The sequence below is a fragment of the Falco punctatus genome (genome assembly GCF_963210335.1).
Source record: "Falco punctatus genome assembly, chromosome: 5".
NCBI lineage: Eukaryota > Metazoa > Chordata > Aves > Falconiformes > Falconidae > Falco > Falco punctatus.
In genome coordinates this window covers 43,685,279-43,704,477 of record NC_137584.1, presented here as the reverse complement: position 1 = coordinate 43,704,477, position 19,199 = coordinate 43,685,279, and the positions used below count along the sequence as shown (strand labels likewise).

The following is a 19,199-nucleotide window of genomic DNA, read 5'->3' as shown; positions in this document are numbered from 1 at the left end:
CGTCAAGCTTAAGCTTGAACTTTGGGATAAACCCCCAGTGTTCACTGTTAACACTCTGCTGCCCAGAATACCAAAATCAAGGAGTATGGTAAAGGGGTGGGTATCTGAAAGACAATGATGAGATAGGTTACGGGTAAGTCAACTCTAAGGCTGAGCAAAAGCAAAGATTAAAATGTAGTGCTCTGTTCCACAGTGGCAGCAGCGCTAACAGGGAGGGCTGGTGTGAGCAGAAATGCATGGAGGACAGCCAGAATTTCCTTAGCTTTGGTTATGTCTGGAAAAGTAGGGCCATATCACTTACACAAGTTCCATGAGCATCAACGAAAATGAGTTAAAGAACTCTGGAACACAAATTTGGCAGTACACACACTGCAGTGCGTCATCACCCCCGCACACAGGAAGCGGGCAGCCATCTTCTGAGGCGGAATTTCTTTGGACTCATTGCAAGGTCTTCATCCTGTTCCCAGAACTTGACCTAAACAAAGTTACTGCTCCTCTGCTTCTGTCCGTGAAGGCTTCTGAAATGGGCGGATTCAGACGAGAACCCCCCTATACACGGTGGATCGCATCCTCCCGTGCGCTGCTGGGAGCACCGAGTATCGCTGCGTGGAGCTGCCCGACTCCAGCCGGCAGGGCCGGACGCAGTGCCTGCTCTCAGGAGCCACAGAAGGTTTAACAAGCCTTCTGCCCTCCCCAGTATGTCACATTCCTGCTCTCACCACCCTGCCTGCCCGTCTGCAGCAAAGACATAAACACCACGGACACCGAACTCCCGCCGGCGGCTAACCCGGGTGCGCGGTGCTGTGTAACGGTGCGCTCGCTGCGCTAACCGAGCCTGGGCTCGCGGCAGTAACGGCGAGTCACTCAACGGCCGGTACATGCCCACTCGCCCAGGCCTCGGCCGGGATCTACCGGCAGGGCCCGCTCCCCCTCCAGCGGGGCACCGGGGCAGGCGGTGCTCTAGCTCCCGGCCGGCGCTCCGGGCAGTCAGTCCCCCCGCCTCCGCGGGTTCCCGCCGCACCCGGGCCGGTGCAGCCCCGGCACAGGACGCCGCTCCCCGCCACGCCCGGCCGCAACCGCCCCGCCCCGCCAACCGGGCCCGGCGGGGGCGGCGTCCCGCGCGCAGCGCCCTGCCCCCGCCCCGGCCCCGCCGGAAGTGCGGCCCCGAGCGGCGGCGCGGCCTGGTGGCGGCGGCTGCCCAGGGACCCGCCATGCTCTTCCGTTTCGGCGTGGTGCTGCCGGCCCGCATGACGGAGGGCGGCGGCGCGCTGCTGGTGGCCGGCTCGCGGCCGGAGCTGGGCCAGTGGGACCCGCAGCGCGCCGTGCCCATGAAGCCGGCGCGGCCCAGCGCCCCGCTGCCGGCCCAGGAGCCCGCGCTGTGGCTGGCGGAGGTGGCGCTGCCGGACGAGGACGCCTCCAGCCCCTTCTGGTACAAGTTCCTCCGGCGGCAGGGCGGCGACCTGCTCTGGGAAGGTAACGGGCGGCCGGGCGCCCTCGGGCCGCGGGACGGGCCCCGCTGGCGGCTGGGCGGAGCCGGCGCCCCGCCCAGGGGAGGGGCTGGCGGCGGGGCCAGGCCGGGGGGAGCGGCCGGGCGGCGGCGCCCTGGGCCCCGGTGAGGCGGGGGGAGCGCGTCGGGCGCGGGCTTCAGCCGGCGCGGTGCCGCCGGGGGCCCGCCTGGAGCGGTGGCTCGGCGTTGGGCGGAGCTCTCCGCCCTGGGGGCATCGCTTGCCCCGCTGGCGGCTCCGAGAGCCCCGCGCCTGGCCCCGAGCATCGCCCGGGCAGGGTCCTGTCCGAGGGGCCGGCCCCCAGCTGGGTGCTGTGGGGGCGGCGGGGACGGCGCTGGCCGCCGCCTGCGCGGGGTGGCCCGAGTCCGGCTGCGGGCAGAACCTGCATGTCGTGACATGCCGTGAGCACTCGCTAACAAAAACGTTTTGTTACCATGTGGCGGAGGACGGTGAGTGCAGAAGGAACCTGCGCTTCTAGGTTGGTAAAAGCCCTCTGAAGCAGTTGCATTGGGTTTTTTCTTACTTTAGCACCCGTTGTCTGTTTTTTTTTTTTTTTTCCTTTCTTTCCCCAGAAGAGCTCAGAGTTTCGTACTTGCGCTTTAAGGTGCGATCTGTTACTTTTTTTTTGGGTTTTTTTTTTTTTTTTTCAGTAAGCTGAAATGTCACGGTGGCATTTTCAGGCTGGTAAATTTTACTATCGGAATTACTGGGAAAAAAATAGGGAAAGTTTTGTCACAGCTTTTCCAGTCGCCGTGCTGTTGCAGTAGGACTTCCACCGTGATTTTCTCTTCTGTGTTGACAAATGTTGGATAACTAGTCAGTTTGCATGCGCTGTTCTATTATGTCTGAGGATCTTAAAATACAACTGTATCCTGGGTCACATAAATCACTAAATATGGACCTGACTCGGTGAAAGGAAGACAGATGCCTAGGTAATTTGTGAGGGTGGTTTTTATTTATAAAATAGTTTTATAATCCACATACCAAAATAACGTGTTGTACAGCAGTTGCTCTTCACCCATTTTAAGAATACATATCACACTTTTAAACTGCCATTCTGTCACATAGCCTAAAACGTGTGTTGTCATAAGTTGCATTTATTTTTTTCTTTATGCTAATAAAAGACTATATGTTAATAGTACCTTCGCAGAAGTTTATATTGCGAAGTACTGTTTACACTGTGTAATAGTAATTGTTTTATTTAGCAGCTAAAATAAATAGTATATTCTGCCTGTCTTAACCATGTTTTTCTTTTGCAGAAATGCAGGAAAAGTGAATTTATGGAATAAAAATCTTTGCATCTGTCCAAGGAAGCAGAATTGGGTCTCTTTTGAAGGTGCCGAGTTGTATATAATATGCTAGTGATACTGGTGTATAAAAAAAGTCCTCACCACACAGAATATAGAAATAGTAATAGAACATTCCAGTCTGTAGAGAATTTGCGATTGTAAGGTGATGGTTTCTGCCTTGTTGGGAAGCAATGACATCTCAAGGTATTGTCTGTACCTGGGAGCACATTTACTAAATGGAGTCTGAGTAATAAATTATGTTTTGGCAGTAGTGCTACTGATGCACTTCTAGGATTTAACCTGCATAGGATTTTTTTCTTGTCATTGTGAATGCTCAGCAGTTTGAGCTTAGCTCAAATGATAGAAAACAAACAGGCATATCATCCAAATGCAGAGGGGATTCTTAATTACTTATTCATATCAACCATTTTTTTTCTAAGTCGTTATTTACAGGAAAGAACTAAATTAGCTTAAACTTTGAAATTTATTGTTCTTCATGTGTTACATGAAGGGAGCTGAAGGATGTTTTTCTGTCCAGTGATTAAGAAATATCTTGCTGTCCCTTTTTGTGTCATTTGTTTTAATGATTATTTTTTCAACTGTAAAACTTTTGTCTGTCATCTGTTTATTCTTGTAAAAATCACAGTTTGAAAAGACAACTGCCTGTTTTAAAAAAAAACTTTTTTGTGATAAGTAAATGCTGTGCTTTAGCTCTTTAGTATCCTATGTGTTTATTAAAATGTACTTTGGGAGATATTTAGCAGTTACAAACCATCTGCAGTTTTGAAGCCATGGTTATGAGGGATAAAGGAAAGTGCAGAATGATCCTAGCTCGAAGTTTATGAGTTGAGGTGTTCATCTGTAACGAGAGAAAAACCTATCCAATTATGGGTGCAGATACTTACGTATATAGGATGTGAGTATGCCATATTTAAGAAAATTGCTCCCAATTTTTTCATTAGTATACTTCAGTGAGAATTCCATTAGTAATGCATATTATTTTGTAATACTACAGTACATGTTGAATCGTATGTTTTGAGTGTAAATTTTGTTCATCCTTAAAGCCATTCCACTGCAATGGGGAAACTTAAAGTGAAGTTATTTTTCTTGTGGGCTAGAAGAGTCAAAGTCAGGGGCTAGTGTTCTGTGGCTTTTGGGTTCTGCCAGGTGGTCTGGTAGGAAGCCTTCAGGTGAAGCTTGGCCTGCAAGAAATGACAAGATGGCTTGTTGCTTGTGTCTGGAGGGCACTAGTTCCCCTCTCTAGGAGGATGAGGTGGGAGAGGAGACTCTCCTGTGCTCCTGAAGGTTCAGATACTTACCTCTGCTGTCCCAGGGTGATGATGCAGCTCGGTATGCGGGGCCTGTTGCTTAAAACTATTGAGCTCTTATGGCTCAAATCACGATTGCTGTATGCACTTTGGCTCAAGTGAGGTTTCTTCAGAGTTGGTACTTTGTTTACCTGCCGTGAGCTCAGCTGAAAGGCCTGTTACCCAGGAGGGTTTCTGACTGCTACAGCCTACCTGTGAAAAACAGGTTGGTTATGTTGAGCTGTAAAATCTGGGAATAGATTAGAAATAAGAAAGACTAAATGAATGTATATATCCCCTGCCCCCCACCTGCATCCTATGTGTCTTTCTGTGTACTTTGGTTTTGGTGTAGATTCTTCAGAACTGGGTTTATATGTCTCAGCTTGGAAAGTAAAAGTATATTGTGCCTACTGTCAAAACTAAATAAATACAAGATGAAACTTACAGTTGAATTTGTTTTTGTGAGTTTATGCTTGAACACTCATCTATGCCTTTATCCCCTTTACTCTGATCTAAATAAACTGTAGGTACTATACAAGATACATGTTCCATAATAGGACAGAGGAGTTGCTAAGGGTATGCCCCAAACTGTAGTTTGAGATGATGGAATGCAGTCTGTTGACACCTTGCATTTTGAAAAGGGGAGAAAACATATATAAAAAATATAACGTTATATTCTAAAATGTTGATCCGTTGTCACATAACCATTAGTTTGATGTAGTTGGTGTTTGCTTGAAGCTTGCGAGAGACAAAGCTGAAAAGCACAGTCAGCCTGTGTTCTAGTAATTTGTACAGGTGAGCAGAGCCTTATTCCTTCCAAAAAGAAAACTTCTCTAGTTTTGGGGAGGGGGGAGGATAGAAAAGGTGTCTTGTTTGAACTGCTGTTGCTCTCTGTGGTTTCTTGGGCACCCAAACCCAACAATACAACACAGTTTGATTTAGAAACAGTTGGGTATGTTGGCCTTCCAACATTTCCAGTCCATGCTTCTGTGAGCTTGTTACAGTTGAAGCCACCTGTTGGACAACATACACTTCTGATGAGAGTTCAAAAAGACTGGAACATTTATGGAGTAATAAAGGTTTTCATAATGTTGTAATATAATTAGTGGAAATACTAGAAGTAAAATTTGATCATAGCTTTCAAGGATTGAGCACTTGATTGGCTGAAAACATCAATGATAGTAAGGTGTATTAAAATTCCATTTTCAAAGTGTGTTGAAACCTAAAACAGTCTCTATTCTTGGCCTCAACTCCATGGAAAAAAATGGGTATAATTTCTTATTTTAAAGGGAGAGATTCTTTAAAGGCTGTATAGGCAGTTAATAACTAGCTGTCATTTGCATTGGAGAGATTGTAACAGAATAAAACATATTTTGGTCTAAGCCATAGCAGGATAAAGCAAAGTAAAAATTCTTTGAGGCTATTCTGGTGAAGCACAGTTGGACGTGACATTATTTTTCTGCAGCCTAGATGAACGTCGTCTTCTTTCCCAAAGCTATTCTACAGATCGCTACATTAGGTAGCATTTTTATTATTAAACAAAGAAAAACAGTCTGGAGAGGATACCATTTCTTCGTACTCTTTTAATGCAGAGATTTTATGTAGTATTGTTCCCACTGGGTGTCGCCGTTTTACTTGCGTATAGCCAGTGGCTGCCTAGTTTCTAGCAGCTACTTGCACATTTCATCAGTGTTTAATCTGTTCCGCTTTTGAAAATAATCCAGGGCTTTACTTGCTTCCCCCATCCCAGTCTTGTTCTGAAGTAGGTAGTGATGAGGAAGACACATAAAGCACAACTGGATATTGATAGTTGAGTGAGTGTGGGTAATTAACACATTTTGTTTGTGCAAGGCTGTTGCTTTCTGGACAATGCTAGATGCCTTAACACCTTTCAGGTGTGAGAAAACTTTGAGTAAAAGTGGATAACTTTGAAATCTACTTTCCAATAAGTCTTCAGTGAATGGAGAGAAAATTTTGTTTACAAAGTGCAATAGCTCCTGGTGTTTTGTTCTTCATCCCCCTCAAGACATAGGTTTAGCATGGATTCTGGTATAATTAATTGGTAGGAAGTTTTTCATTACTTCCTATCTGTGTGTCAGCATTAACCAACTTACACTGAGCAGACTACTGGAGATAATAAATCAACGGAGAGTTGCCCCTGAAACTACACAATTAGAAGAATAAAAATAAGTATGTACGTGTGCAGTCCTCTGGATTTGGCAGGTATGTGCCATTTCCTACCCACGGAGACAATCTGGGGCCAGCTCTGACTGCTGTGAGAGCCCAATTAAAGCATTTGTGGTTATAGTGAGTAAAGTTACAATAAATGCATTGGTTTTGCAAATACTTTTATTTATTTACCATTTTTCCCATCCCCACTTAACTCCCTGCCCTCACTTCCAAGTGACAGCAGCCTGCGATATGGGTCAAGAATTTATTTTCAATGGCCAGAAGCCCTGAGAAGTGTAAATAACGGGGATGATAACTGTGGTTAAGATTTTACCATGGTTACTATTTTGATGTAGCTTATTTCCTACCTATAGTTCAGTAGTCTTGGCTGGTATGGTAGAAAGTAACAATCAGTAGCATACAGTACAATGCCATAGAGAGTTTCAAAGCTGTTCGGAAGGCTGTATTACACTATACATTTTGTTGCTGTCAGCCATTGTTCTATCATCCTTATTTTCTTTAATATTATTTCCACCGTCTATGTGAGAAGAACCTCTTTTTTATGAGCTGAATTCCATTTTAGTTCTTATCTCTGGCCTAATCTACATCATTAGACGGGGCATTTGATTAAAAACTCTTTGTATGGTAGCGGCTCCCATTGAGAAACATCTGTGCCTAATCAGACATAGAGAGAGAAATGAAACACATGTTTTTGTAACTTGCCTTTGAAATGTCTTATTTTTTCATCTCTGATTTAAGGGGGTAAAAAAAAAAAGCCTTGTTGATTAACATTAAATGCTGAGGGTGGCTTTCTTGTAAACCACTTAGTTCTAATTCTGGCATAATTAAAAAAAAAATCCATGAAAAGTTCTCTGCAGAGTAGACTAATAGACAAAATCTCAAATTCAGCATGGATTGTAATAGGTTTAAAACTTGTTTCCTTGGTTATATATATCAGCCCTACCAAATCAGAAGTTGAAACAGTCTGATTTAAGTCTGGTAGGAAATAAACGTGCGGTGTATGATACAAATGGTCATCTGCTTTTTGGTTTGGATATCTCTTTTGGGCTGGAAAATGCAAGGAAGCATTTCTGAAAATCAAACCAGTCATGAAGGAGTTAGTGAACCAGGTGTGGCAAATGAACAATTTTGTCTTATAGCAATATTAGATATTTAAGTAATACTATAAATTCCTCTACTGTTTTCAGAATCTAAAGGGAAGATGGTTTATTGACAGCAGAAAAAGTAGCATTAAAAAGCAGAGTAAGTATACTTTCATTAAGCACACAAGTAAAGGGTTAGTATATGACACAGAATTCAGATGCGTTATTTGGCACTTTGTCAGGGGTGTAAAAACAAAGCGCCTTTGCTGAGACTTCACGAAGGTGGGACTCTGGTCCAAGAGCCTGTGGCAGGTTCAAACTGGTGAAATGCCTGACTTCACTCAGTTCCAGTGAGGGGAATTCAGCCTCCCCTACCTCTGTGATTTTAACAGTCAGGAGCAATTCAGCTGTGGTGAGGTTGAGACAGATCCTGGTTTAAGACATCAGAGATTGAATTTCATTTAGACAGGCGGCAGGGAGACTTCCATGATGTAATCTGGTGTAAAGGGTAAGTGAATTTGAATATCGTAAGTGTAGTGAAGGAAGTTCAATTAAAATAATATCTGATAATGACACCATGCAGTAGCACATTCGGGTAACTGTGAGAATTGTGTCCAAAATGGGACTTGAGGCTTTTCTTCGTTGGTATGAAAGATAAGGAAGCTAGCAAACACTTAATCTTTTAAATCATTCATTTTGCAGCGTTTTTTCCCCCAATGTTTCTCATAGTTCCTGTTGTTCTATTACTATTTTTTTTTTTAAATCTTCTATTCCTCAACCCCTCTGTGTTTCTCTGCCCCCAGAGTGTTGATGGTGCTTATGATGTTATTAAACTCTTCCAGGGGAATTTCTAAGCAACAACTCAAGATGTTAATTTACCTTGTTAAAGGACCTCATTTAATATTGCAAGTGTAATTAGTTATAATATTTAGGCATACTTAAAATTTTGACTTGATGTGTAAAGCCTGCTGCTTCATGCAAAATTTATGGCAAAGATTACAAGAGTAAGTCTTTGCTCTTACTGATTTGTAAGCAGGTGATCTGAAGATTGCCTGGCTGCTTGCTGTTTGGATTTGTTAGTTGCCATTGAAGCTAATGTGTGCATCTAAGGTTGTCTAAGTAGCCCTGTGTTTTTTCAAAAGTAGCAGTGAACTGAGAAACACACTGACCTTGCTGGGTTTGGAGGTTTGGAAGTTCTGTGTTTGTGGTTTAGGGTCTGCCTCAGGCAGGGACAAGGTACACAGCACCCCTATGGCTGCTGCTGTGCCCTGGAGTTTCTACATACCTTCCCTCAAACAGTAGAAAAGATAAGAAAATGCAAAAAGCTCGTAGCTGGGAGAGCTGTGGCTGGGCAGCACACTAAGTGGCTTTTCTGCAAAGAGCTTTGCAGAGACAGTGGAAGAGGCAATCTTATTTTTTTTTTGTTCATTCATGTTTTCTTCTGTTTGCCAAACTTAATGGTGCTGAGAAATTTCATTGACCCAGATTTTGCTCATTATCTTTTGAGATCAAGCTGATAATTTCACCACTGTGACTCTTCTTTTAATCTGCATGCAGTTGTCCTCTGTGTCAGCACGAGTCTGTGCTGTTGGCAGACTGCTGGATTATAATTTTTTCATCCCTGCAGTACAGCTGTAATAAAATAGTAACTGATGGGTTTTCATTGCACTCTGTTACTCTATGTGATTAGATCAAATTTCAGAAGATCCTCCTCTGGTCCCTGCTTATCTTCTTCCAGTCCTCAGTCTTTGGACATCTTTTACTTACTGTATCTTCAACTATTTTTCCTTTGGTTTGTTCTTGTCTCTACCTTTTGCCAGTGCCGTTTATCATTTATGTGGAGATCTGTGGTTTTAATCTTTGGTTGGTTGCACAGCCAGCTTCCCTCTTGACCACTCTGGTCATCCTTCCTATGCATTAAACCAGGAGCCGTAAGTGCAGCCATGCAGATTTTGAAGGAGCTCCCTGTGAGGCTTGAGCTGTAAGCAAGGCTGCTTGGTTGCTTTGCTCTCCAGCAGTCCCCTGCATCAGTGGATTCTCCTGCACAACCATCTGCAGTAGAGACAAACAAGGGGGTTGCAAAAGCAATGAGAAGCTTTGTCATTTAATGCCTAGAAACTCATTTTTATGTTTTTCTTTCAGATAAGCATTTTTGCTGTGAAGAGTCACAAAGATGGAATTGAAAGGAAATCATTCTGGATCTTATTGAAGGAAAAAGGGTGCTACCCTATTGGTTAAACAAGGACCCGTGCCTTCTAATAAACTCATGCAAATTCCTTTAGTTCTTTAATTAGGGAAGTCGATGTGATTGCTTGATAAGAGGATCGGTACTGTTCACATATGTAACTTACCCTTTTTATGGCTGAATTTTACATGTTTTTAAATGATTGTGTGTTTGCCTCCCAAAAATAAATAATTAAGCCAATGTTTTGCTACTTGGAATAGTGTGAATAAAAACAAAATGAAGAAAAATACTAATTTAGAAGTGGTTTGCACTGTAAAAACTTGTATTTTCTCTTGTGTATTGCCCTTTCTCAAAGAGCATTTGTGCTTATTTTCTCTTCTGCAAAGATGTATAGGTGAGTGGAAAACAGATTTGATTTTCTTTGCTTTACTATGGGCTCTAGGAACAGAAAAGTTGAAATGCTGTTAAAATCACCCAAATCTTTGAGGCTGCACAGTTTTCTTGATTATAAAAAACCCTAACAATTCACCCAAATAATTGTTTATTTCATATTAAAGGTACCTGGAAGCCTACCCAGTGGTCTGGTGGTGTGTGCTGTGAGCAACGTGTGAGCTCTGGGGCTGGAGCTCTTGTTGTCTGGTGAGGAGTTACACAGCTGCTGGGCCTGAGCATGCGAGTTGTGATAAATTCCCACTCTAGAGACTGGGAATTCACGGAGGGTTTACTCAAAGTATCTTGAACTCTTTGCGCAAGGTTTGGGTAAGCATGGGGAGACTGGTTATTGTAAGGGGGCGGATGTATTTATAGTAACAATTTATTTATCAAAGGGTTCCTTTTGGTGAGAATTTGCCTCGCAGCTCCCCTAGGGATTCTGCAGCATGCCTTCGGCTCAGCACCATCTGTTTCAAGCTGTTGCCCTCCTAATGGCGTGAAGTCTAGAGCACCCAGCTTGTAAAAGGGATATGAAGTCCTCCGGCTGTTCAGTGTCCATGTGGATGGCATGTGCCTGGGACCGGCCATGGTGCACACTTTTTTCCCAGTAAAGATGCGACATGCACTTGTGGTCCTGGAAGCATGCTGGGTTGCAGCAAATTAAGCCCTGGCCCTTCTCTGTGCCATGCCAGACAGCGATGCAGAGGCACCCTGGCAGACGTGGCCGCCCAGCACGGTCAGGATAGCCTTCCCAGCTTGTAGGTGCAGCCTTCCCAGGCTTCAGGTGCAGAAACTAAGCTTCAGCACTCGGCTCTCGGTTTCAGTAACTTTATGAAATACTTTGTGCATTTGAGAAATGAGCGATGCTGCTGAGCATGGCTTTCATGGGGAAGGGCTTCTTGGCAAAGTCACTTGGAAAATGCAAAGGTGCAGTGTCCTTTCAGATACAGAACTTAATAGGGACCTGCGGGGTAGGACAAACTTAAAAGTGGAGTAGGAAGTTGGTGTGGTTACGAGCAGCTTCAGACATGAGCAGGCATGTCCTGACTCCACATACAGGCAGTCTCACGGCACTTCTGCCTGCACGGGCCGCTATCCTTTCTCTCTGGTGCCTGAACAGAAGGTAAGGAATTAAAAAGGGCCACAAGACACTTTTGATGCTCTGAGAAGAGTCAGATGCTGCGGAGCTTGGTCCCACTGCCTTCAACATGTGCTCTGTCTCCTCCCAAACTGACCAACCACACCAACAGCCCTGGACTAGGGAGAGAGCGAGGAGGCAGTGGTCTTTGATCCATGGTGCTGGTAGTCACTGCCTGGAGCTGTCCTGGGTGTGGGGAAGCACCCCATGCTTCAGGGTTCCACATCCAGAAAGGGCTTTGCTTGGTCTGTTGTGGTGAGGGAGGAGTGAGTCGATGTGTCACTCTGTGCCAGATTTTTATCCTGCCTCTGAAAGCTATTTTCTTCTTGGTGTGAACTCTTCCAGTGCTTGTGGGAAGTCTTGGGCCAGCTTGTCGGAGTCTGACGGGCTCATGTAACTCTACCCCAGATGAGATGCAAGGAGCTTGCTCTGTCAGCAGAGCTGAAGGGGCTAAGTGAGGCTGAAGCATGTTTTGCCTGGACATAGCTCATACCATTAGGTTGATGCACCTTGCTTCACACCGAGGAAACTCATGAGGAAAGGCTGAAAAAGATAGGGATGGAAAAGGAAGAACTGAGGGTTATCCAGCTAATAATTTCTGCTTGTCACCCAAGCTGTGCCCATTGTCCTAGCTGTATACATTCTGCAGATATACAACAGAACATGTAAGTGATGCTAATTATTTTCTATTTAAAACATGGTTTATGGTCAGTTACCTTGAACAAAAGCTGGCTTTATTGGTTGACTTTTATTTTCATATTAGATGACTCTGAATTCTCTCAGCTTTAATCTTCCAATCTTTAGCCCTTTTATAGCAGCTCTAAATCATTCATGAGTTCTACATACTCCTTCAAAACTGTCACCTGGTTCTACTTCTGAAACTGTTTCCTTGCATTGTTCTTTTATGGCATCCAAAATACTGTGCGTTTGCTGTGACAAACTGCTAGCAGAACCATGATGTGGACCGTTACAACAATTTTCTCTGTTTTTGAAACCCGGACCGTTAAAACAATTTTCTCTTTTTTTGAAATGTGTTAAATGTGTCTTGTGAAGCAAACTGTGGCGAGAAGCACTTGTGTATCATTTGGATATTACCTAGGTAGTGAGATCCTGATTATTTGTGGTAGTTGCCGCCTTTTGTAAGTCTTGCAAGGGGAATAGAGAATTCAGCTTCCTGAACACAGCTCGGCGCGATCACACTGTTCTCTAAATCAGTTTTTCTTGGCGATGGTAGCATTCTCCCCTGAAATTATATCACTGTATTTTTTGAATATATGTTCAACAAATACATGAATATATATATACACATGAAAAAATGTGTCGAATGTATATGCACATACATTCTGTTGCACAGCCGTCATAGTTCAGTTAGAAGCTAATGTTAATTCATGGATTGGTATAATAATACTTAAGGAGTAGTAAAGAGCTATGCAATTCTTATGACAAATGTTAAGAATGCAAGCTGTTCTTGTTTACCGGAGTATTACAGCCAAAGTGGTAACATACCTTTCGAGATTCCTGTTTGACTGCAGGCCACAGCGGGAAGGTGAGGTCAAGTGGTGCAGAAAAATCAACAGCAATAAATAACAATTAAAGAAGGAAGCTTTTCAGAATGAGATTTGACAAAACCTATTTGAGGGAACAAATGAAACAAATGTCTCATGGCAATTTACTCTTGGGTCCACTTTCATGTGAGGTTGTAGGCTAGGCTGGGGAATGAAGGATGATGGAGGTGAAAAGGGTACAAGGCCAGGAGGTTACTGCCATTTAAGAAGGCAGATGATAGAGAAGGAAGTTAAAAAAACAGCCAAATTAAAACTAGAGGAGGAGGATGGACAGTAAAACTGGCAAATGACAAAGGTGCATGCACGTCAAGCAGCAGCGGCTAGAAATGGGAAAGTAGGAAGCGTGTCGTGGTGCAATTGGGATCATGGAGGCAGAGGCTTTGTTGTCTTGTAGGACTGACTAGTGATTCGAGGAAAGATGAAATTAAGCAGGAGGGAGAGAACACAGATTGTGATTGCAAAAGTTCACAGAGAAACCCTCGTGAGAGAGGAGGAACAGTTGTGAGCATTGGAAGGGGCAGTTCTTGTGGGAGCCAGGGAGGGCACCCAGGCACTTGCACGCCAGGAGAAGTAGGGCTGGGAGTAGCAAAAGAGCCAGAGATCCTGAGAACATGGTTTAAAACTTCCAGGGTGCAATGAGGGCTGGTGGCTCCCTGGGGTCACCCCACGGGGCTGGCAGCCAGAAGCAGGCAGCCGGGGGCAGCAGGGGTAGCCCCAGCCCTGGGCATCGGACACCTCCCTGGGGATGGGGATGGGCCGGGACATCTGCCCGTGGGTGGGTGGTGGTCAGGATCAGACACAGCCTTGTGATGGCAGGACCATGGTGATGTGCATCGCTACAGACAGTTGTCAGAGAATAAGACGGGAAGGCAAGAAGTGTTATTTGTGGTTGTAAAGATTTTGCTGAATATATGAAGTTAATTAAGTGCCATAAACATCCCTAGGTTTTGTTATGCTGTTGTATTAGTCGATGTATACTGCTGTCTTCAAATACTGTTTAAAAGTGGTAAGAATGTGTAAACGATTAGAAATGTTAGATAAAGATATAGTGGTAAGATTTGTAACTTCAAGGGCTATATACTGATCTTGCTCACCTTATTTATCAAAAGGTGTGTCCTACCATTGCATATGATGCGTAATGGTTCAGCAATATAGAAAGAGAAAATAGTTTTCTGCGTAGTATTTTCTTTTTGGTAAATGTTAGTATTTCAGAATTATGGTAAGACATGCTGCATGTCATCTGGAAATAAGGAGATTGTTTGAGCTTTAGTATTAAATGTTAGTCTTATTCTCTAATCATGGCATTAAAACATCTCCAAAAATGCTCTTGCTCTAGCAAATTTCCCTAAATGTGGTGCTTGAAAGCTGGTCATGCATTTATGTGCAGCGTGAAATTGAAGATACTCCTTCGGGCATAACTTTACTCAGAAATGTTCTAACATCATTAATAATTTATAAGTGTAACAGGCTTACGTTAAAAGCAAGCCACAGACTAGGTCACTTCCAATCTGCACAATAATTCCTACATGGCAATTAGTATTACAATAAGTATGAAAAAATGGGGGGAAGGAGAATATACATGTACTGAAAATTTGGAGGCAAAATAACCTTTTGATTGATGACATGACCCAGTTCAACTCAGGTCGCTTACTCTGGCATGGTATTAAAAATTTGTCTTCTGGACTAAAGCTTGCACTATTGCCGTAAGAGAAGAAGAAGGGGTGGTGGGTATTAGTTAATGGAAAACAGTAAGAGAAAAATTTTTCTTTAGACAAGGCCATTTTAGGTGATTGGGATTGCTTGCCATTGCAGGTGTGACCGTCTCTCTCTTGGTCACTTTGGGCAGCTTTTACTATGTATAAATAGACCCTGTAAGCAGGATGTGCATCTGAAGAGTACAAAGCGATTGTTTATCAGTTAGCAAACGTAAAAGATGGGTAGGATTTAATGAGCTTCTAGGCTAGACACCAGTGTTGGGTCCTGTCATGCCTGAAGTGTCTTTGCTGGCCAGGCAGGTGTGAAAGAGGAGGGGGAGGACCACCCTTCTCTCCTCCCTGAAACAGGTATTCATTGCTACCAGGCTGCTGTCCGCCACCTGCTACCTTTCTTTCTTTGGGATTTGATGCCTTTCCGTGTTTTTCCTCTTGCATCCTTAAGCTGGCAACAAATCCAGTGTCAGTAGTCCTACCTTTGTTTGCAGTTTTACCCTTCTGATCTTGAATGGCTGTACTTTCTGCTCTCTCTGAGGTCTTTCTCGTAGCTTGGCAATTCCTTTAGAAGTAAGCCTGAGGCAAGGTGATGCTGCTTGCCCTGTCAGAGCTAGACCTTGGGCCACAGAAAGCTGGACCCTCCAGAAGAAGACCACCCAGCAGAAACATTAAACGCTGAGGTCACATATTATCAGACATCAAATGAAATTAATAATTCTTGAAATTTTTAAGTACCACAGTTCATGATGTGGGAGTCTTACACAGTTTTAATGCTTTTCAAAAACAATTAGCAAAAAATTATTTTAATGCGGAACATTTGCTTTGCAGCAGCACTTCTGTTACCGCTATTTCAGGTGTTAGTAATGTGCTGTGAGAAATGCAGTTTGAACAGGCAGCAAACACCACTCCCGGCCATAAATACTCTGTTCACGTCTCCTGCAAATCTTGCAGAAGATTTTCCAGATACACAGCCTGCAATTGTCCTCTCTTCTGTTCTAGGTAATGGGCCCCATCATGATCGGAGTTGTGTTTACAACCAGAGCAACATAGTAGATGGAGTTTACTGCCTCCCAATAGCACACTGGATTGAAGTTTCTGGACATACTGATGAGATGAAACATACAACTGACTTCTATTTTAATATTGCAGGACATCAAGCTATCCATTACTCCAGGTAAAAGAAAAGTGCAGGGCTTGGCTGGTGTCAAGTATTCAAACAGAAAATCTGTACCAACACAATGTCAGCAAGATTTGAATTTGAGGTGGTGAATGGTAGTATGTATGTAACAGTAAAGTTTAACGAAGATTCAATACCTCTTTGCAATTAAATATTACTTTTGGCAATAAAAAGGAGAGATGCTGAGTTCAATGATACCTGCACCTTGTACAGGTATATTAAGTTGCATCACATCTTTTCAGATTTTTATGACTAGTGGTAATTTATGGATAAATTTATGAGGAACTGTAATTTTCAAATGCTTGTCCACATACACATGTAAATATGCATGTATGCAATGTGTTTGGTTTGGGATTATTTTGCTGAAGAACATCTCCTGGGAAACAAAAAGAATATATTCCATCACTAGAACTTTAGATGTCACATCATATCGCTCATGTGTGGCAGCAACTGCAATTAGTGACAACGATTAGATGAATTCTGCTTCTGTGCATGCATTGAAAAAAAAATACTAAAATTTAGACAAGTCTTAACAAGTTTGTACTTCTGTAGTGTTGAGTCCACTGCCTCACCAGTGAAGCATCCTGGCCTCAATTAGGAGACAGTAAAGCTTAAAGAGGGCACCCACCCTTTAGGGCTGCAGATAAAGCACAGGCTGTATGTAGAGTGCCAGCCTTAGCGCTGGTGGTTAACAAAGTGACACTGAGGAATTTGGGACCATTTGTAACTTTTTTTCCATCTCCAGTCATAGATGTGGCAGCAAGTTTGTTGATTGACAATCGTTGCATGAATGCTGGCAGCCCTGGTGTGCCATGTGCAGCTGGTGTTCGTTACAGAGCAGTCAGTGGTCTCAAAAGGCTATGTATTTTTTTTAAGAAATCAAACCACCTGGTATTTTCATTAGGTCTTAGCATTGCTTTGTGCAGACTTCTCCGCATTACTGTTTCAGCTACACCAGCCTCACCATCTTGTCGCTCCTCTTTCTACCCTTTTGTCTCTAGCCTCTCACAGGGTAGGAAGCTGAGTTGTCTCGTTCTCATCGTGTTGCAGTGTGAGGGAAAGATTTCCTTCCCTTGCTGTCTTTTGGAACAGTACGGATTCATAAACACTGTTAGGCCTATGTAGGCATTCGTGTGGCTTGGTACCTTTTCCCTGAGACCCCCTCAAGCTATATAATACGCCTGACAGACTATACTGTTATCTGTGTCTTAAGCATCCGTTTCCATCACCCTATCAGAGAAAAGATCTTGTTTATTCCAAAGCACAGATTTGCCAATCCCAAATAATCTTTGCTTGGCAGACTAAGTTTGTGAGAAAGAACAGCTGTCAGAAAGCCAGTATCTGAGTACCAGGCGCTAACTTATCTTCCTTTCCAGAGGCAGCAGTGATCCATTTAATGCTGCCTTATCTGCATGACTATATGTTTCCAAGGCTAGGTAAAAAGCTGTAGATTCCACTAAAGAATATTTGAAGGAAATTTTCTGAATTGTGTAGTCTTTCCCAGATGAGGATCTCCTCCTCTGTTCCCCTCTGAGACACATGCCTTCATTGTAAGACAGTCTTATGCATGCACACATCTTCAGTGATTCTTATTTTTGAGCTATATTAAGTCAGCATACCCTGTAACAGTCCTGTCTCATAATTATTTGTAATACTTTGAAGATACGCAGCCTTAAATGACTTAACAGTTGGAGGCAGATTCACCATTCTGCTGCTTATAACAAAGCAACACAAAAATACTGGCTAAGATGATTTTTTTTTGTTTGGTTGGTTTTTTTTGGCAGAGCAATTGAAGTGAGCTGCTGAAAAGGCCTTTATTTTATAATGAATTTCTTGATTCAGAAGAGTACTATGGAGATTAATATTACCAAAAAGGAAAAAAAGCCCAAACCGCAAAAACCTCCCCCAAACCAGAAGCAAAGAGCCAGTCCCCTGCCCGTACGCGAACGGCTCAGTGCGTGATGGGGTAGCAGGTGCCCAGCTAAGGTTACTTTTTTCCACACTGTAGCAGAGACAGCAGTACTGTCAGGAGCTTTACGAGCACAAATTCTGAGTTCTGTTGCCAGCTGTAGGATCTTTACAGGATGGTGGCGGCTGGCAAGAAGTGATTTATCAAAGAAAACTTGTGATATGAGCCCCTTCTCTACATCGCTCCACTTTATAGAATTTTCAGGGCGTGAGTTAGCTGGAGAGGAAAGTTTCTCTCTGTTAAAATGGCCTCGCACACAAGCCCTCAGACTGATTTTACTTGTCATCTGTCCAATCACAACAATTAGAAACAGTTGCTCTGAGCCTTGCCTTTTCATAAAAATGTGTGCTACAACTTTAAAGGGGCTGCAGCAGGGTGGGAAACAGCTGCTTCCTGCCGGTGCCAAAAATCATTTTGAGTCATGCTGAGGCTGATGGTAATGCTCCAAGGAATCAGATTTTTCTTAGTTGGTATAGATATGTTTGCTCATGAATCAGTGAATTTATGTTTAAACTTATTAGAGAACTCACTTTGTGTTGGTTGTTCAGGTTGGAGAGTATATGATGTGATTTTTAAGCATAGCAGGACTGGAATTAATTTTATGAAAGTGTGAAATGGACCTCACCTGCAGCAAGAGTCGTGACTGATACCTCTGTGGCATTAGTGTTCACTTGTTTTGGACATGTAATGATACATATCACCAAATCTGATTCAGAAGAAAAATAACAGTCCCTTTCTCTTTTGTGCTAGATATTACTGCAATAAGATGCTTTCAAATTGCGGGAGAGTTCACTTAGCGGACAGTAATTTTCCAAAGCAAATTAGAGTTATTGTAGTCTTTTCTGGGAGAAGATGACTTCAGAAAATTTGTAAATCTGGGGCATGCTAGTTCCATTTCTGTTCCATCTGTGAAAGGCGGAACTTCCTAATTCTTAAGTGTTACATGCCTTATTATTTATATAAAATCCTCTGCAATTTTCAGAAGAAAGGCATTGCATAAAAGCAAGAGAGGGAGAGACACCAGAAATTACAAAAGCCTTAAATAATATGTTGGAAACAATGATGCTTGATGGCAGAATTAGGTGCTACAGGAATGAATATCACTGAGAGGAAAAGCCATCTAGTTACAGTTTGCTGCTTTCAGACTAATTTTAGGTTTCTGAATCCACCTCTGGTAAGTAGTGACTTCTCACAGATTTTGCCTGCTCGTTCTAATATGATGTATGACTACCACCTCTTCATTTTAGGACATACACTTTGATGCCATCTATGGTGTCTAATTTTTTAATAATGTGTGTTTCGAATTTGCTGTCTTCATAACTGTAATTTTATTCAATGTATGTGGTTTTTGGTCATATCTCCTAAATCTGACGACAAAAAATATTTTTTACATGCTTTGCCTGTAAAATGCAGCCAAACTAGGTTTTGTAAGTGAATTCCTCAGACAGAAATGATAGCTAATCTGTAACTGAAGTATTGTTATGGCTACCAAACATTTTAAAGGAAAATACACATCAGCTTTAAATATAAAAGAATGTGACAGGAGAGTTGCTACATGAGAGTAGCTGTGGGTCCTGACAACAATTTTATAAGGTACAGTTTTTATAGTAGTTTTTTTTCCCACCTAAATATTAAGGCTATTAAATATTAA

General features: G+C 43.0%; 1 protein-coding gene across 4 annotated transcripts in view; it reads left to right on the top strand.

Annotated features, from left to right (window-relative positions):
* The first annotated feature begins 673 nt into the window (after nucleotides 1-673).
* Nucleotides 674-19,199, top strand: part of EPM2A (EPM2A glucan phosphatase, laforin) — a 42,784-nt gene continuing 24,258 nt past the window's right edge. For 2 of the 4 annotated variants that reach the window (XR_013928653.1, XM_080390604.1), the window contains exons 1-2: nucleotides 674-1,473; nucleotides 15,402-15,576. Coding sequence is in view for 3 of the 4 variants with exons in the window: in XM_080390604.1 (XP_080246730.1) it covers nucleotides 879-1,473; nucleotides 15,402-15,576 (770 nt within the window). In the remaining variant the exon portion in view is untranslated. Of the gene's footprint in view, nucleotides 1,955-2,764; nucleotides 10,318-11,473; nucleotides 15,577-19,199 lie in introns of all 4 variants that reach the window. The other 2 variants (XM_080390605.1, XM_080390603.1) reach the window with 2 other exon arrangements.